This window comes from Malania oleifera, chromosome 10 (assembly GCF_029873635.1).
Source record: "Malania oleifera isolate guangnan ecotype guangnan chromosome 10, ASM2987363v1, whole genome shotgun sequence".
Lineage (NCBI taxonomy): Eukaryota > Viridiplantae > Streptophyta > Magnoliopsida > Santalales > Ximeniaceae > Malania > Malania oleifera.
Window position 1 is genome coordinate 84370594 of NC_080426.1, and position 20667 is coordinate 84391260.

Genomic DNA, 20667 nt, shown 5'->3' on the forward strand with positions numbered 1-20667 from the left:
GATTATTGATTTGTTATATTATTTATTCATAATCTATTAATCTTAAAAATAAAACAAAATAAAATATTTATTATTATCATCAATTATAAATGCATAATGATAAAATTTAATAATGATATAAATTAGGAAAAAATATAATACTATTGTATATAAAAAATGCACAGGCACATATATATTAAAATTTAATATTATATATGATATAATAAAATATATATTACATAATTATAAAAATAATGTTAATATTATGACATCATTAAATGCAAATATATAATAATATATTATATATTATAATATAAAGTATTTGAACCCCTATTTCAAATATTTATATTATCTATAATAATATTACAACACATAAAAAGTAATAGAACAGTATTAATTATAAAATACTATTATGTAATTGTGGTATGATTATTTATTTATTATTTATAACCTTAAAAAAAGATAAAATTAATATTATTAATATCATTAATACAAATATACAATAGTAAATTTTACTAATTATATAATATGCAAAAAAGAATAAAATATTATTGTGTAATAAAATATAATGCTACAGCGGCTATTTGATTACATTATAATTTTATATTAGATAATAAATTATGTTATAGTAATTAGTATATGAGATTTTTATTTAAATTTAATAAATTACATATTAAAATATAATACTTATAAAATATAAGATAAAATATAATATTAATAATATAGTTAAAAATAATAATAAAAAATTGATAAAATATAATATGCAAATTATATATTTATAATATTATTATTTCATATTAAATTATATATTTATAATATTATATAATAATTATATATTTATAATATTATATAATAATTATATATTTATAATATTATCATTTCATATTAAATTAATTGAATAAATCTTTTCTATTAACTAGACTCATTTCTGATCCTATGTCTATATACCAAACACTATAATATAATTTAGATTCCAATTCTCTGTCGAACCAAACGTAAGAGAGGAATTTGACATTCCGTTTCCGATTCCAATTGTGAACCAAACACTAACTAAAATCCACTGGACGACTACCCCATAGGAGACCACTAAAACCACCGCAGGCCTGAAAACCAGTCCAGCAGCTTCCTGAAGACACAGCAGTGGCAGTAAACTTCCTCGATGATTCTTCAGGTTGAGGAATACCAAAACCCCTCGGGATCTTGTAAAAGCAACACCACGCCCAAATACAGACAATGTTGATCTGTCAAGTCCTAAAATCCCATTGCCAGAGCTTCCCACACGTGCCCTCACGCACCAGTTCAAAGCTGGCAGAGCTGACTCTGTGTAATGGCTTGTGAGGCTTCATAGAGCCATGTTCCTAAAACTGGTCCTACATTGTTCAAATCCCTCGATAAATCATATTACCAAGTTTTTTGGTGACAGAGACTTGTCCAAAGATCCCACTTTTCAGGTGTTCATCCGTGCCACTCCATCAATCATACAGTACTGTTGAAGGCTGTTTATCAGTGGCAGCCAAGTTCACTGGGGCCTAAAACAGTGTCACGTTGCTGGGTTTGTGATTTATTTTGGTTGTTTGATGGTCTCAGCTGTGTGTGGGGATGGAGTCCATGAATCCCAAATATTTGACAGGCTTGGGAAAGTCGAAACACTTAACCCAATAACAAAACAAAGAAAGAAATATGGGGAAGGCAGCCTCCTTGCTGTGGAACTCAATGGAACCCCAAATTGCACAGATGTATGCTGGATGTATGCAAGGAAACATGGACTACCTCAAAATCCTATGCTCCCCATTACACAACCTGCATTTAACATCTCTCTGTTGAGTACTCAGTGTTGCTAAGTATTTTGTGGAGATGAAGCGCATCCATGACGAGGTCAGCATCATGCCACCAATATCTCATGTCTGTGAGATGAAATGGCAACTAGAGGATTTGAAACTAGAGTTAGAGAAAGTTCGATCCAAGATCCTTGGCAATGCAGAGTTGCTATCCTTTGCTCATGTTTGTTCTTAAATACTTTGTACTCCTATTAGTATCCATGCCTCTGCTCCCGGTTAGTTGTTTCCAACCTCTAATTCTGAGAAGACTGCATTTCTTACACTAGCCTGTCTTGGCCATCAACCTGGCAGTAGCAAAAGATCTTAGGGTTGTTCAAGTAGTCATGGAGGGCAGGACAGACAGTGTAGAGGTCCCCATGCATGTGAATTGTGAGTCTTCAAATGATTAAGCAATGCTGGATTCTTTATGATACGTCATAAATACAATCACAACTGATTCTACTTGTACTGAATCAACTATGGAGGAGCAGTGTACTTTGTTTATTTTAGACAAATATCAGGCAGCCAAGCAAGCTTCTCTTCCCATTGCATCTTTTGCTTAGATAGGTAATGGAGGACCATATTATGTTGAAGATCTAGAAATTAGGAATTTTTTTTTTTGAATTAGTAAATTCCAAGTATTTTTATAAGTTTAGTTAATTTAGGGTTATCTTTGTGTTATTTATGATAAAAGCATATTAAAAAATTGTATATCTTCCCTTAGTGACACTTCTTGTAATCAATTTGTACATTGAGACAATCTTTCTTTCTGTAAAGGGATGGAAGCTTTTTCTAGTATTCTGTTGTATTTTCTGTCTATCTTTAAAATTCCAAAGGGGAGTCACATGTAAGATTAAGAGAATTATGAGAGATTTTCTTTGGTCAGGGGTAGGTGGTTTAAGGATCATTTCAAGGGCTGGGGGGTGGTTTGTAGGACTAAGGGGGAGGGTGGTTTGGGTCTTGGAAATTTGGTGTCTAAGAAATAGTACTTTTGGCTAAATGGCTTCGGTGGTTCCCATTAGAGGTTTCCTCCTTGTGGCATGAAGTTATCAAAAGTAAATTTGGACTTGATGGGAATGGGTAGGATACTAATTTGGGTTCTAGATGCTCTTCAGAAAGCCCATGGAAATCCATTTCCCAGATTTACCCTCTCTTTATTCCCCATAACAAATTTGTTATGGGTAAGGACTGTAACATTCTTTTTTGTAAAGATCTTTGATTCAGGAATCTTCTGACCACCTCTCTTTTCCTCGCCTATTTTGTTTGAGCTCAGGGCAAAATGATCCCATTTCTTCTATTATTGTAAGATTCAGGCGGTCCTCTACCTTCTTGGAATTTTCATTTTAGGAGAGCCTCGAATGATAGGGAAACTATTGAAATATCTTCTTTGTTGGTTATGCTGAACAATTGTAGGGTATCTTCCAAGGATGATAGTCAACTTGGTTGTTGGATTACTCAGTCATTTTTTCTTGTAAATCTTTCTTTGATTTCATTGTTGGTACCAATTTCTCCTTTCCACTCTACAAATTAATCTGGAAGGTCAAAATCTCCCCAAAAATCAAAGCATTTTTGGTTGGTTGTGCTTAATAGGATAAATACCAATGACTTGTTGCAGATGAGGAGACATTTAAAGGCTCTCTCTATTGACATACATGTGCTTTGTTTTGATTGTTTAGAACTAGTTTCCCATCTTTTCTTGCATTGTCATTTTGCATGGAAGGTTTGGAAAAAGTTTCAATTATTTTGGAGAAAGCTGGGTTTTTCCTAGAACAGTGGAGGAGTTCTTGGCAATATATTTTGGGAGGGTTTGGAGGAGTAAGGAATTGCTTTATGGAATTGTGCTTTATTTGCAGTTTTTGGTGCTTGTGGAAGGAATGTGACTTGCATATTATTTCAAGGAAGAGGATTCCATATTGCATGGTGTGAGAGAAGGTGTTTGTTATGGCTTCCTTGTGATGTGTAGGATGGAAGTATAATGGGATGTGCTTGACAGATGTTCAGCATGATTGGAAGTCCATTCTGAGGGCGTGCTGATTTTAGTTTGCTGTCTTTTAGTTTTTGTGTCGCCTTTGTTTTTATTTTTTTGTTTTTCTGGGGATTCCCAGATTTCATTAAAGAGATGCTCTCTTTCCTGATTGTACATTCTTTCTATTTCTAATGAATTTTTTTTCAAACAAAAAAATAAAGGGGTGGAAGCTTGCGCTAGGGTTCTGAAGCATCATCGATCTTTCTCCTCTACTTGAAGCTCTATGCTAGGTTTCCAATTTCCATTTCCTTCCAGATGATCTCTTATACTATGAAGTTTCATAGGTGTATTTCCTGAAAATAAAGTAACTTCATGGGGAACCCTAGCACTCTCTCACACATGGCCAGGCATGACCACGGTCCACACTCGTCGCCGCACTAGCTCCACTGGCCACCATGTGACTCTTTTCTAGTTGTCTTCTTCGATTGATCACCCATCTCCAGTGGGTCATCTCTCTCTCTTCCTTTCCTCTTTGATGCTCACAATTAAAGGATGAGGGAAGCCAATTTTGGCTGTCAATCTTCAGCCAAGGTTGCCTCTCTCTCTACCATGCAAAGCCAAAGGACCATCTGTGTGCAGCCATCTTTGCACTATTGTTGTCTGGCCGTCTTGTCTAGTGACGATGTTCCACTGGTTTTGCGAGGGTCCTCCTCCGTTGAGCCTAGATCTGGTGCCAGCAAGCTTAGATCTAGGATCGGAAAATTCAGATCTGCTATGACAAGCTTCTTCGACAAGATGACTAGTTCGTTGCCTACCCTCAGCTGTCCCTCTCTTTCCAACAAAATGACTGGGCTAGTCTCGCTTGGATTCGCTTTGTCAAGCTGAGGTCTAGGGTCTTGAAAGCTTAGACCCTTGCCATCGAGTTCTCAGAAAGCATCGACACATGTAACCACAGCTCATCACCACTGAGTTCCCCAGGGAAATATTTCTCATGCCTAATACATGGAATTGAGTGCGTGGAGCTAAAAAAAAAATGGCTCTAGGACGTGCGCGTGCACTAGATATTTTTGTAGTGGACACAAATTAGAGTACTAATCATTTATAATTAGGGTTTTGGTTTTAATTTTTTTTTTTTTAATTTTATAATAGCTTGTATCAATCACTTACGGACTTTCAAATGATAACATGCATCGTTTAGGCTGAAATCCAATACAACATGAGTATTGATCATTTGTAATTCCAATAATACTATTATTTTAGGTTAAAATAGTCCTTTCAAATGACACTATTTTTCAAGAACAACTAACTTTCTTTTTGTTTTGCATATTAGAGCATGCACAACGTATGGTTTTAGTTTAAGCACTTGTACAAAAGTATACACATAAGCCTCATGTCTAATATTTAGTAAAGGGGTACACCATTTATTTACTAATTTGTATCTTTTTGCAATCGGTAGATGCTTAAACTCCGCCTTTGTAGCACTAAATGCCCCAAATATCTCTACTCATAGCTGGACCCAAGCTTTTGGGTAAAGAAGGGGGGTTGTGTTAGATAGATGTTAGCCAACGTAGAACTTGTTACATCTATATGATATAAATCCCCACCAAATATTTATCGGGGCGTCCCCTATGGCTACAAGCAATGCGCTGCACACATAACACCAGTGTAGTGAAAAATGGACAAGGGTGGGCTAGGCCAGGCCATTCTACACGAGAGAGAGTTGAGAAGGTAGTATAAAAGCTAGGGTAAGATTAGCAACTTGGAACATAGGGACAGTCATAGGAAAAAACTTGGAGTTAGTTGATACAATAATCAAAAGACAAATTAACATAATATGCCTCCAAAAGACTAAGAATACAGGAGAAAGCTATAGAAATTAGAAAATCAGGATTTGAATTTTCATACACCAGAAAGGAAACACAGAAAAAATGGGGTGGGAATCATTGTAGATAAATACCTAAAGATAATGTGGTAGATGTTAAAAGAATAGGGGATAGGATCATAAAAATAAAGATATCTATAAGCCAAGAGATATAAATGTCATTAGTGCATATACTCCCCAAATAGATTAACAAAAAACCTTAAAAGACAATTTTGGGAGCAATGTTGTTAGACTTGGGATCCTACATAGGATCGTTGGGCAGTCCACAGGATTGGATCATGGATCATAACATTCTACTTGCAGTGTAAAATAAATTTTATACATATATATATATATATAAGGCATCGTGTGACAACTCAACAAAATAAGCCTAAAAACTTGGTAGGGAGTTTACGAAATTAAAACAAAATTTGAGGAATGCAGTGAGCTTGCTAGCTAGCACCTAGCATGTTTTTACTTCAACAACTTTGACCCTAAAAAAATCTGAGTAGTCTGAACTGCAAAGGGCAGACTGTTGTTAGCTTGTTTATTCAATAATTGTAATTTAAAAAAAAAAGGAAAAAAAACCAATGAAGAGAAAAATGAAGAATAAATTGCTAATCTTAATTCAATGGACTGATGTAAACCTCTCAGCTTCTGGAGTTTTGTCATCAGTCCATAAGACGAAGGAGAAGGAAGGAATATCAGACAGAAAAGGAAGAAAAGAAGAAAAAGCATAGCTTTTTGTTGGAGGAAGAAGACATTTTTGTTAGTCGAACAGAAAATAATAGGAAAAGAAAGCTATATGCTCTCCACTTTGGGAAAAACGATGTCTTTGGCTAGTCAATAATAAGAGAAAAAGAAGTGGAAGAAAGTAATAAATAAATAAATAAATAACTATAAAGATATTGGATAACTGCTACAAGCTTGCAACTTTAAGCTCTCAGCCTAACTGTGCAACTCCCAATCTGTTGAAGCTCCCTGCTGATCTCAAAGCACTCAGCAGGCCTCTTCTGTTCCTGGAAGAAGGAACAGTCCAAGCCTGCTGATAGACAACTGGGAGCTGCCTATCAAGAACTCAAAGCTCTCAGAGAGCTTTCCATTTTGAAGGAAGACAACTTTCAGGAGATGCTCAGCTACTCTCAACTTGGATAAAACAAATCCCAGAACATGCTCATTATTTTGCCCTATTTTTGATGCACCAATAAGACCAAATTTTGTGTCTAAGTAAAAAAAATTTGGGCCAATTAAGATATATATTGGGCCTTTTTCTTTAAATCTTAGGGAAAATCCATATTCCACTGCACAAGTAGGATTGGTAGGATCCCAAGTAAGATCACAATCCTAAGATCAGAACAATCCACATAAGATCCTACTGGGATTCTATTTGATTAAGGTTCTTCTTAAGATCTGGGTCGATTAAGCAAGTCTAGATCGTAGAATCACATGATCCAGATTGGGTTTTGATAGCCATGATTAGGAGGATATGGTTAGTATTGTACAAGGGATACCGATACCAGAGTCTGAAAAGACAGTCGTAGGAGCCGATGTGAATGGACACATTGGAAAATATAATAAAGCTTATGAAAGGATACGTAGAGCCCATGGATATGGAGATGAAAATGAACCTGGGGATATGATTTTAGATATTTCCATGTCATACAATCTTGTTTTGAGGTCAAATTCTTAGAAACTACTGTTTTGACATGATCTCTTTCAGACTGAAAACGTGCTTTTAAAGGTTCTTTTGGAGGGGAAGTTGAGGAAAGAAAAAAAGTCATCACGAAAGTTGTCATGATACCTACCACAAAAAAGTACGAGGGTCATGTCACTTTTGAAATTAGTAATAGAATACATGAGCTAAGGTCTTTATGCCACCCATATTTTCTTGAAAAACATACACTATTATTAAAACAAGTTTTTGCCTAAGATTTGCATGGGCTAAATGAATGTAGAATAAATGGGAGTGGAATCATATTAAGAAAATACTGAACCTATGCAACAAGGATGCCAAAAATAACGTGAATATAAATAACTTATATGGTAAAATAAATAGATATTCATTTTCACAACAGGTGCAGGTGAGAATGGTATTTGACAGGGAAACATAAAATAGTGAGCAAAGTGTCTTCACTAAATATCCTTAGGGGCACCAGAAATTTTCATATTTCACTAGATCCGTAAAAAAAAAAATTACAATAAGTAAATCACATGATTGCAATCATAAAGACCCACAAAAGTTTCAAACATGAGGAAAAGGGCTTCAAAATTCAATACCTTAATACCAGCATTCTGGCATAACTGCACTGCAACCTTCACCTCTTGTCGACAAGGATCCTACATTACACTTTTTAAATTAGCTAAGATGGCAATTCAACAATCTAAGAAATAAACAGAAACCAATTACCAAATGATGCAAATTGGAGAATTGCATCATCAAATCAACGGTTTCAATAGGGAGCTACTTCCACACTAAGTTCATACAAAGTCCCAGACAAAATTAAAATTACTCAAGGAAAACATTTAGATGGTGCATAGATACAGAAAAAAGAACACAGGACACTTCTAAAAACCTCAAGCCAGAGCGCTGTTGATTAGCAAAGGTATAATTTAAGTAAGATTTTAGTTTTGACATATTTTTTATTTTTTTTTTGTATTAAAAAAAAAAGGAAATGTATTAGGAAAGAAGAGATTAAAATCTAAAAAGAGAAGAAAACCTCAAGAAGAAATGAAAACAACAATTGAAGCTAATTAAAAGAACTGGATAAGAAACCCCTCTTTAAATCCTTCCCATAATAATTCACAAAACACTGCAGACTAGCTAATTCCTGCTTACCCTTCATCCTTTCTTATACTCCTTCAGACGAACTTTGTTAGCTCCAGGATCAGACAGCCACAGACCATTTTATCTAGCAATTTTTGAGCTTCTAAGCCCTTACCATTTATCTTCTCCAGAGTAAGCGAAATCCCATCCTTCCACTGCTGCTCTTTACTCATTCCATCATCCTCAAAGACAGGAACACCTTCCAAACCTTCCACTGGTGATGGAGGAACATACAATAAATCCCCAAGTAAATAAGTGTTGGAAAGTTTCCAAATTTATCCAGTCAACTCTCCTTGATTATAGGAGAAATTTCAGTAAGTATGTAAATATTCTTAGGAGATATTCTAGGAGATTTTCTGGCAATTGTCATTCTTTCCTTTTGTTATTCTTTCCTTTAGATTATCCTTGTAGTCTATAAGACATTCAGATTGTACCTTATTTTAAAATAATAAGAAATACTATTTCAATTCTTCTCCATTTCTAGATGGTATCAGAGCCTGGTTTTCTTATCCTTTCGGCAGTCATACCCTCTAAAACCTAGGCCCTTATTGCGTTAACCCTGTTCATCCTCCATTATGTCTGAAATTTCCGAAACTTCCACCATGGCCAGACCTGAACCAGTGGTCAACACCAAAACTGAAACCAAAGTAGCCCATACCAAATCCCATTCAGTCCAAATCACAAATATCTGCCTCAATAAATCCAATTTCTTGAGACGGTCTCCATCGGTTCAAATGTATATCCGCGGGATAGGTAAGATTGGGTACCTTACTGGCGAAACCAAGGCCCCTGACAGAGCAGAACCATCATATGCTATATGGGATGCTGAAAATTCCATGATTATGGCTGGGCTTGTGAAGGTAATGGATGAAGATATTAATGCTAATCACATGTGCTATCCTACTGCAAAAGAACTCTGGGATAAAGTTAGTCAGATGTATTCTGACCTTGGATATTATTCTCAGATTTATGAATTGCAGCAAAAAATTGGCCAGACCCAACAAGGGGAAGACAGTGTCACCAAGTGTTTTAATGTCCGTAAGGGACTGTGGCAGGACTTGGATTTATTCAATGATTATGAATGGAAGAGCCCGGATTTATTCAAGAATTCTTAAATTCTTGGCTGGACTCTATGATGAGTTTGTGAGGTCAAGGGGAGGATTCTTGGTAGAAAACCTCTTCCTGCAATTGGAGAGGTATTTTCTAAAGTGAGATGTGAAGATTGTCGTTGGAATGTTATGCTAAAGAAAAAAGGGGTTGATGGAACAATGGAGAACTAGACTTTGGTTGCTGCTAATCCTATTGTTTTGGTTGCTACTAATGCCTCTGTACAGCGATCATATCCCAAAAAAAAATCTGGAGTATGGTGTGTGTTAGCCTGAGTGGCTACATGATCCTAATTGTCGTATGATGATAACAACCCATTAGTGGTTATAATTTAAACTAATCTTTACATACTAAGTTGTGACAGGCATAAGTGGCGAAATCACACAGATATGGGTTTTAGTGCAAAGATCAAGTGAACACTCTCATAGACAAAGATCGAGTGGACATTCAAGTAGGAAAGATCAAAGTGAACAATCACTCGAAAGAACTCAAGCACATCCAATAAAGAAAATGTAAAGTCATAACGTAATAGGGAGTGTTTGAGGTTGGAACTGTTGTAACTCTTACAGTATTGTTTCACACATGTTTATTGAGCAAGAGTTGGGCAAATTGCATGTGCATATTAGTTTATAAGAGTATATAGGATATCACTAAGTCATAAGTTTAATACTCATGTTTTTCAAAGACAAAACAAAGAGTTTTATAAAAATATCATATACTCAATTTTGTTTAAAATGGGACAAAAGTTAAACGGTCTACATATCGTATATCTTCATATACTTGGTACCAGTTGGGTTAAAACCATTATCATGCACCTAAATACACAAGAAAATCGAGTTTGTAAAGAAACAGGGCAAATCGTCGATGGTTTGGCCTACGTGCATCAACGGTTTCAAGAAGAGAGTTAATTGGATTTTGGCCTAGAGCAAATCGTCCACAATTTGGGAGAAACCGTCTACGGTTTGGGGGGAACCGTCCACAGTTTACATCTAGATTCTGAACCCAACAGCTATAAACTGCTAGTTTTCAAAGTATTATATTATTTTCTAAGCCCAACGGCCACAAAACGGCTAGAATCGCCTCGCCTCATGAATTTATAGAATCAATTCAAATCTATCGATTCACACCATTCTAGACCTATTGTATCTTGACAAGCTAGACTAGTTGTAAACCCCATTTTTTCTTTAATTGTTTTTTTTCTTTTTACATGATTAGTCTCCATCTACTCCAGTTTTTTGTGCTAAAAAAGAGGAGAAAATAGAACTCTGGGTCTTATGTTATTTTCACAAAACCATTCTTCACTCTTGGAGTATAGTGCTCTGCCATTGAGAATAAGGGGCATAACACACATCAGTTAAGGTGTTACTCACAGTTTGTTATGTTGTTAAGACTCAAAAGTTGTTTTTTATTTTTAGTATATTGTTCAATTATTATCATTTTTAAAGTTAATTATTTCTTTCTTTTTAATTCAAGAAAGAATATGCAGGGAATGTTTTTTTAATTGGTGATAGACACCAAAAGTTCAGTTTTTTTTTTTAATTGTTTTTTCTCGATTCATTCCCTGAAATAGCATAATGTTCATTTTTTAATTAAATTTCTAGACGCATTCCCTTACTTATTATTTGTTTAGGGAAAGCATACACATGAAATGTGATTTTATTTTTTTGTCAAAATGTAAATATATTGTACTATTTTTCTTGTTGTTTATATATCAATATATGCATGCCATTTAGAACTGATTATGGAAATTTGTACCAAATCTTATGATTCGATTTGATTCTCGATTCACGATTCCCAAATTTGAAATTTTGAATCATGATACGAATCTCGATTTGACAACTATGGTGAAACTTGTCAAATTTTAACTATAAAATGAAATTTCCTCAAGATTCAAATAAGAGATTTAGGAGTGAAGTGAAATTCCTCTCTTAATTGATTTTATTTTTTTATCAAAAGAAAAAGATTATTATGAGGGCTTTTGAAATTATATGAAAAATTTTATCAAACCATTCATGTCTAAATTATCATTATTTATATTTTTATAATAAATAATATTTAAATAATTTATGAATTTCATTTGTATTAACTAAAATATGTTTAATGCACATTATTTTATAAATATGTTTGATACAAATATTATATTACAAGTTTTCCACCTCATGTATAACATAGATGTATTTAAGTTGTAATATTAGCCCTAAATCTTATACTATTATGTCTATTAACCATTTCTAAAGTTTCATAAAATAATTCCATGCTTTACAACTGATTTCCATTATTTTTCAAATCAAAATTGAAATTGACATTGAAATTAAAATTTCCATAAAAATTTCTGTACTTTTGGAGCTTCGAAATTTGAGTCGAAGTCGAAACTTACGACCTTCATCAGAAGGATACAAAACAGAAACCTAACCAAGTTATACTAGCCAGTCTCTCTCCATCCCCCCACCCCCAACACGAACCAAGTAAAAGTAGCACTAGTCAAAACAAGATCTCTTAGGCCACACTCCCAAATAAGCAGATCAAATTGCTGCATACTAGCATTAAGTCCCCCCCCCCCCCCTCCCCCAACCCCAGCCCAAAAAAAAAAAATTTCTTCTACTAACAAACCTAACCACATTAAAATACCCTCCCAACACCCACCTAGATGAGCAGAACCCAAAAATGCAGTAATACTCATCCCAAAAAACACTATAAGAGTTGGTCTAGGAGGGCCATACACGCTACCCACCATTCCCCCCCACTTCAACAAGAACAAAAGGTAAAAGAACTGACAAATTTAATATGAAACACCCAATGAAGCCTGTGATGGGAATATTTCAGTACAATCCAAGTAATGTAAATCTATTAGAAATGTTCTCACTATAAAAATGAAGAACAAAACAGAACTTTGGATTTCAATTTCCCTGTCCCTATTTTCAGTTTGTCCACCACTTTGGTATTCCATCCCAAAATGTCTTCTCAACAAGAAACCCAGATCTAACAAAATAAACAGATACTTCAAAACAAGAAGAATATGAAATGAATTTACAAGAAGAATATGAAACGAATTTGAAATTGATAAATTGGCACACAATGGGCAATCTACTGCAGGAATGACAAAGCTAGAAAATTCTGGCATAAAAAGTGAAAGGAAAAGCGAAAATAATTCTCATTTGTAGTTAGATAACCAACACATATAATTAATATTGATGGGATTTTCAACCAATTTCAAAGTAACTATAACCACATATGTAGCAGCATAATGAGTGTTTCTGCATAGGAAACTATACCTTTATGCCCACAATAGCCAGCAAAACAAGGTTGCCTACAGGTAATACCCACTTAGCTAATTCTTCCTCACTAGTTGGAATGTTTTCCATTTGATGTAATTTGTATGCAATGGCAACACAACGTAGACTTCTTTCAGCCATATCTTCAATAGATTTCTTGAAAAATCCCATCTGCAAAATGATAGGAGTCTCACTACAAGGAAATCAAATGAGGGAAACTTTAAAGAAAAAAAAAAGAAAACATCCATTTATATTGTCTGTGTTTCATGTCCATGGCATAATTTTCATCAAAATAAAATTGACTTGTAAACCATTTGATCACAACCAATGTACAATTTTAAATTCTACTGTAAGCACAATAACAGCTTATGGTCTATTTGGTATCATTGTTGTTTACTATTTTCTGTTTTGTTTCTCCACAGTGAAGAAACATATTATAAAAACGTGTTTGTATATGTTGTCAGGTTTCTATTTCTGTTGCCAATTTTCAGCTATTTGCTAAAAAACTGAAAACTAGGTTTTACGTCTTTCAATTGTCTTGGCAACCTATTGCCAGAAGTTTTAATATCCAGAAACATTTTTCTTTGGAATAAATTATTTCTTTTATACACTTTTAAAGTAAAATCAAAATTAAATGATCATATGAATTTAAATATAACTAAAATAAAATAAGCATAAATTTCAAAGAATAATAATAAAGCTAATTACAAATATACTTTTACAATTTTTCAATTGTCATATCCAATAAAATTTTTATCGTAAAATAAAATTTGAAAGTAGAACAAATAAGTAAAATAATTAAAATAAATTTTAATTTTATTATAGTAATTTTTTTAGTGTGTATTATTTGTAAATTTATTACTTCAATCATATTTTTATAATAGTATTTGACTTAAAGATGAAAATGAGCATTTTTAACAAATTTTTTAATTTTTATTAGTTTTATAAATGTTAACCAAACAGGTTGCTCATTTCTAGCTTTTAGTTTCCGTTTCTGGTTTTCATTTCTCTAATTTTTTACAGCGATACCAAATGACCCCTTAAGATTTTTAGTCAAGAACATAACTAATGAATCTCAGATTCTGATGATTTGATATTTTAAACAAGTACTTTCTTCTTAAGTGTTAAGGAAAAAATAATGTAAAATCTAACTGAGAATAGGTTAGCTAGTTCTAATGAAAAGATAAAAAAAAAAAAGAGGTTTTTGATGAATCTAGAAGACAGTGCATGACAAATAAAGAGTTGTGGTGGGATGAAGATGTCCAAAAAGAAGTTAGGACAAAAGGAATGTAGACTCAACAACAATATAGAAATATGAAAAACTATGAAAAGTGTAGAAGGCAAGAAAAGATGCACAAGAGGCGAAAATTTGAGCATATAATAATTTGTATACAAAATCAGATAATAAAGAATCGGAAAATGAGATAATTACACTTGCTAGAGCTGTCAAAAGAACACGCAAAGGCTTCAGATAAAATCAAATGAGTATAAAGATGAGATGATAATGTTCTAGCTAAAGATGAAAATATATAAAAGAAAGATTGTAAAATTATTCTAATAAGCTATTTGATGAAAACGCAATAAAAGGCTTAAACTTAGAAGTGACCAACGAGGGCAAGGCAAAAATTTGGAAATGCTTATGCAGTGACAGAGTAATGGTTAACTGATTTATTTCACAAAATTATAACCACATATAAAATGATGTGTGTATAAAGGAAAAGCACGTCAATACATATATAGAAAAATAAATAAGATATTCAAATTTATAATAACTATCGTGGAATTAAAATTATGAGTCACATAATGAAACTTTAGGAAAAGATAATTGAATAACAACTAGGATAGAAATGAGAATCTCAAAAAATACGTTTAGCTTTATGGGGGTAGATCAACTATTCAAGCTATATATTTATTGAGAAAATTAATAGAAAAATTTGGAGATTTGCACATGGTTTTATTGACCCAAAGAAATCCTATGATAGGGTACCTAGGAATGTTTGATGGTGGATTCTTAAAAAAAAAGTTGTGTAGTAGGTATATCATTTTCATCAAGGATAAATAGTAATGACAATAGACATACAAGCCATAAATCAAAGGTTTACTTTTAGTCCTCATCTTTTTGGTTCAGTTATGGATGAACTTGCAAGGAATATAAAAAATGAGGTTTCTTGGAGTATGTTGTTGTCAAATGATATTGTATTGATTGATAAAACTAAAGGTGAAATAGAATTCAAGTTTGACTTATGGCAAGAATCTTTAGAATCTGGAGGTAGAATACATGAAATGTAATGGTTGCTATTTTAGGAAGAATATGGGAGGGTAGAATAAACTTGATGGCCAAAAACTTCTTAAGTTCTAAGCATATTCAGATTTTTATGCCTTCAATTTGTTATGATGCTGAGGGAGAAACTGAAGTAAATGTAACATATAGAGTTAAAGAAAGTTGGATAAAATAGAAGAGTGCTTTAGGTGTGTAGCATGTTTATAGAATTTCATTAAGGAACAAGATATACCCAAAATGTGTTGTGTGATTAGAATGTCGTGTAACAAAGAAATATATCCAAAAAAATAAAAAATTCTCAAATAAGAATGCTATGGTGGATCAGCAATGAACATATCCTGTATAACGTAATAAAAAGGAAAGGTGATAAGCACAGTTTGGGCACTTGCAACATATACTAAATAGAACAGCACTAAGGAGTTAGCCAGCTAATTTTAGAGGCACTAGGAGGGGAGGTCTGGACCTAGAATAAGTAGGACTGTGATAGTAAGGATTTGACAACGCTCCAACTTCTGGAGTATATTGGCCATAGATAGCTTGGATGGTACAAGAGGATTCATGTGGCGGACCCCATCTAGTAGGACTTATGGCTAGGTCATTGTTGTAGTTGTCTTCTCAAGGTTTAAGAATATATATGTGTGTGTATATATATATATATTATAAAAAGGGTTAATGTAATAAGATTATTTTGACACTTAAGACTGAGGAAATAGTCACAAAAAATCACTACATATAAAGACCGTTCAGTTTAACGAGCAACAACATTATCAAACCAACCTTATTTTCATCCATTTGTACCACTTGAGCATTTTCATCAATATACCCAGTACATGAGGCCAAGACTATTTCAGCAGCTCCCTTCCAATGTATATGAACCCGAGAATCCGGCTGCATATATTAAAAGACAACAATACACAAGCAATTTCACTAGCATGGTCTCAACATTGAAGTATGGATACAAAATAAGAAAAATTCAATATGTGAAATTAATCATTTTAGACGTATTTCCCAGCTTTGTAAGAATAATATCACCAACCAATGTTTTATTACAGCACAAACCCTCAATCCCCTCTCTGTCTTCTGAAAAAAGGAATTATACTGTTGCTTACAAAGTTATCCACCGAACGACTTTGGGATACCTTGCAATATTTTTTTATCCAGCCATAGTACAAGGAAAAGGAGAAGAAAGAAAATGGGGGATAAGAAACAATAAAAAATGAATAGTAAAACCCAAAATTTAAAAATGATATATAATCCTCGCATTAAAAAAGATAAAAAATTTTACAGAGGTTTGGATGTATTAACATTTCATGCTAGGAACTGGGAAGCATTTTGAGGAAGACTATCTATACAAATATTGAGCAGTTTCATTATGCTCGCAACATATGTATGCAGTGAACTGTAATCATCAATTGCTACTGAAAATGAATTTTTTCAAATTTTGGAAACAAAAACTAATTAATCAATCCAGTTGTTTGTATCAGATTTTTAGGAGAGTAGTTACAGATGTTATTTTCATTGGAGGCATTATCACAAGCACTGAAATTTAAAGCAATATCCAGAGATGTAGATTCAACAACAGAATGAAGACATTCCAGACAACAATATTTTCATTTACTAACAGGTTCAGGGTATAAAATCCAGGCAGGGAATGTAAAAATTCCTCCAAGCTTGTGTCGAAATAATTCAGCTAAAGATGATTAAAAAATAAGGTTTTATGTGCATGAAAAATTTTAAATCAATCAAATCAAATGCCTTAAAACATGGTATCTCAATTCTTGAAATGACAATAAAAAGAAACAGTGAAACAAATCACAAAATACATTGATCAACAAAAAGCAAAACTAAATGATGAAATGCATGCTCAAAAAAATATATATTTATAACTTTTCATTGAACTAATAGAAATTACCAGTTTTAGAGCAACACCACCTCGTTTCTTCTCTGAGTTAAAAGGGAAAGCACGAAGAACAAAAGATGATGATCTAACACCATCAAAGTCCATACCAAGCTGCCACAGGGAAAGCGGGGCGGGGGGGAGGAGGGGGAGGGTAGGATTAAAATCAGTATACTATCGTGGGAAATATTTATCAAGAAAGGCATTAGATAGAGTCAACTTACCTGCACCCCCCAATTGAGAATGGCCTTTTCTGTTGGTGATCCAGAAATTTCTACACCTTCATTACCCTACCAAGAACAAAGAAACAGCAACAAATATAAACATAAACAAAATGCAGGCATACGAAATACGGATGGAGCTTTATGACTCAATATTCAGCTCAATTAAGATTTTACTGAAGTGAAAATAAGCTATCAAACTAAGAAATCTAAAGAAACCAGTGCAAAAAAAGAAGAGTTACAGAAACAATGGTCAAAATTTGCTAGCGGAAAATTAACTCTGAACAAGCCCAAGTGTGACAGATCAGAATCTAAAAGGCAAATTGACTTTTACTTTTTGAGGTGAATTCTGGGTAAAAAGTATCTCCATCCTCCTTTAATAATTCTGACCACAGCATATACAGTTGTGAAGGAGTACGAGTTGCATGACTCAAATTACCAATGCATTAAAAAGGTCAATATCTGTTTGGTGCATGCAGAAGGTGATGGGAATTTTACTATGCAAACTTTAGGGACTAACCTTGTTACATAAAAACAAACATACTTGAATTTTTCTTTGGTTGTGAAACACAGTTTCTTTAGCCTTGTCCCTAAGCATCTATAGGATATTGTTTCATGTCCTTAATCTCTCCATTAATATTTTTTGCTTTTGGATAAGAAATTTCTTCATCAAGTCATCCATTAATTTTCAATTAAGGCTTGTTACTACCTTAGCTAGCACTTATTTAGTCTGTAGCAGCATTGGACCTGTGTTGGCATCAGAAAAATGTACCATGGGAATTACTGTCTGCATTGTGTGCCTGTGTGGCTGTGGCTGAAAGGCTATGCCATGCAAATGCTATATATGTCCTGCTGTGTTGGCCTTACAAGGCTTAAAATCTTGTTTTAATGATAACAAATCAGAGGAACTTAACATATTTGGTTAAGTGATGATATTTTAGGACTCAAGTATGTGAATACAAGGTCAAGTGCTCACAAGGATCATTGAAAGCTTATACTCCAAAGAAAGATGATCAAATGAAGCTTAAAGAATATTAAGGCAAGGATTCAAAGATGATCTAATAAAACTTGAAGATCATGAGAGCATGAATATTAAAGAGAACTTGCTAAAATCTTAAAGTATATTGAAGCTTGAAGACAAGATGGAGTCAAAGAAAGACAAGCATGAAAACTTAAGTGCTTAGAATGTCAAAGTCTTAAGAAGTCTTTATGTAAGTACTTCAAACAATTTCAATATGGATGCATGAAACTCTTAGGTTAATTTCTTGGACCTAGATACCTTTTAAAATACTTGGAAAATATTTTTATAAGGTCAAAAGTTATTTCAAAAAGGTTAAAATTATTTTTGGAATGAAAAGCACAAAAACGAAATTTTCCAAATTCTGTTATTTTTTCTATATCCGCATTGATGTACATTTTTCTCTATCAAACACTCCTTATCTTAAAAAGTGTTCAACATGAAAGTTGTGGGATTTTCTCTTAACTTTCTGTTGATACCAAGAACGTCTAATTTGGAGTATAAAAAACGTTATGACCAAAATACAGAAGGGGGGTCGAAACTGTCAGACGACTGAAGTTTAATTTCAAAAGACTCAAGAATTTTCTCTCAGTCTGCTGAAAAATTTCTGGATGAATTTCTGAAGAGGCAGTGTATCCTCAGTAGACTGAACCTGAACTTCGGTAGACTGAACTTGAAGTTCAAAATTTTTGGATGAATTTCTGAAGAGGCAGTGTATCTCAGTAGACTGAACCTGAACTTCAATAGACTGAACCTGAAGTTCAGAAGATTGAACCATGTATGCCCAGTCGACTGACCCTATTTCCAGTTAGTTTTTCAGTGTTTTATAGAACTTCAGAAGACTGAAGCCGATACTTTAGTCTACTGAACACTGTTAACGGCTAAAATTTTTAAATGCTTTAAAATTCAAACTTAAGTTTCTTGTGCCCCAAATTTCTATAAACTTGGGAAACACTCCAAGCCACTTGAAGAACACGAAATAGATTTGATTTCTCATCTATAAATAACCCCCCAAGACTAAGGATTAAATACACCAAGAAAATACAGCAATCCAGCTTTCTTGCTCTCAAATCTCCCAATTCTCTCAAAGCTCTCTTGTGCAATCAATTTCTAAATGTCACTACTAAGATTTTTCTGATTTAATGGCCACGGTTCTAGTTTATTAACTGAGTTCTACAACTAAGAAAGAACCCCGGTGATATCTTCTTGAGCTTCATTTTCCATATTGTGATTTGATTGAAGTATATAGATTTTAGTTGTACTAATCTACTCTTTTGGAGAGTGTCTTTGTACACCAATATTTGTTTCTTATTTTGTAGACGGTTCAGGTTCTTGAATCGTTGTTAAACCGAGCGTGGGGTATCGCTTGGAGAGGCATTGCTCTAGCCTATTGAAGGAGTGACCGAGCATGGGGTATCGCTTGGAGAGGGGGCTCCACCCTGAAGGAGGGATTGTAACGGTTTGCTCCACCCGTAAAGTAGTGGTATAGTGGAAACCTTAGGTGGTATTGGTGTAAGGCGAGACGTAGGCTGGGTACAATCTGAACCTCGTAAAAAATCTCGGTCTCACTCTCTTCCCTACTCTCATTTAATTTCTTAGTCATATTAACTGCGTGGTTAGATTTTAATTCTTGATCATATATACTACGTGGATTGAAAATTAAATAAATCAAGGTTTGATTTGTTTTTGGGATTGCGGAAACCGAAAGGGAGTACGTTGATTGATCAATATAAATTGCGGAAACCTCAAAGGGAGTACGTTGATTGGATAACACCCAAGACAAATTAACTAAAAGTTTATTTAAAGTCTGAGTTGTCGGAAGTTTGAGTTGTGGTTTGCATTGAGGAAACAAAGTTCATTCATACAAGGCTTGAATCAAATTCATATATATAGGGTGACAAACAAATTCTACTTTGAGATCTTGTAAAAGCTGAAAATTGCAAAAGTACTACATATCATAGCTTGATTGAGATATTGTGGTTGAATGGTTTAATGTTTTTTTAATTGATATTGTTGAGAATTATTGGGTTGTGTTGATATTTAAGCTGTGGTTAATCTAACAAAGCATTAGAAGTTGAAACAAACTTGTGCGTTCACTAAATTAACAAAAGGTTGCAAATTTGTAATAAGACTTAAAAGAAAATTTAAATAACCCAATTCACCCCCCCCCCCCCCTCCTTCTTGGGACTACACCTTAACTTTCATATTGTAATGTGCAGAAACTTTTTTCCCCAGAATCTAGCCTTTGGCTTTTGAAAAGTTGTTAATCTCATACCTTGGGGAATTCATAATGAGTTTTTTAAATAAACGGAAGAGTGAATTCCCCGCAGGGCAACAAGGACGGGCCATTGTGCCACTCAAGTACAAGGATAAAGGAAGCAAAAAGTATCACCTGAAAAAAGGATTTCCAAAAAAAAAAAAAAA

General features: G+C 33.8%; 1 protein-coding gene across 4 annotated transcripts in view; it reads right to left on the reverse strand.

Moving 5' to 3' along the window:
- Positions 1-20667, reverse strand: part of LOC131165800 (calcium-transporting ATPase 10, plasma membrane-type) — a 128358-nt gene that overhangs the window by 36875 nt on the left and 70816 nt on the right. For all 4 annotated transcript variants that reach the window (XM_058123890.1, XM_058123888.1, XM_058123889.1 and 1 more), the window contains exons 20-24: positions 17229-17294; positions 17020-17118; positions 15885-15995; positions 12827-12997; positions 7901-7960 (exon numbers count right to left, since the gene is read on the reverse strand). In XM_058123890.1, the coding sequence (XP_057979873.1) occupies positions 7901-7960; positions 12827-12997; positions 15885-15995; positions 17020-17118; positions 17229-17294 (507 nt within the window). The remainder of the gene's footprint in view (positions 1-7900; positions 7961-12826; positions 12998-15884; positions 15996-17019; positions 17119-17228; positions 17295-20667) is intronic.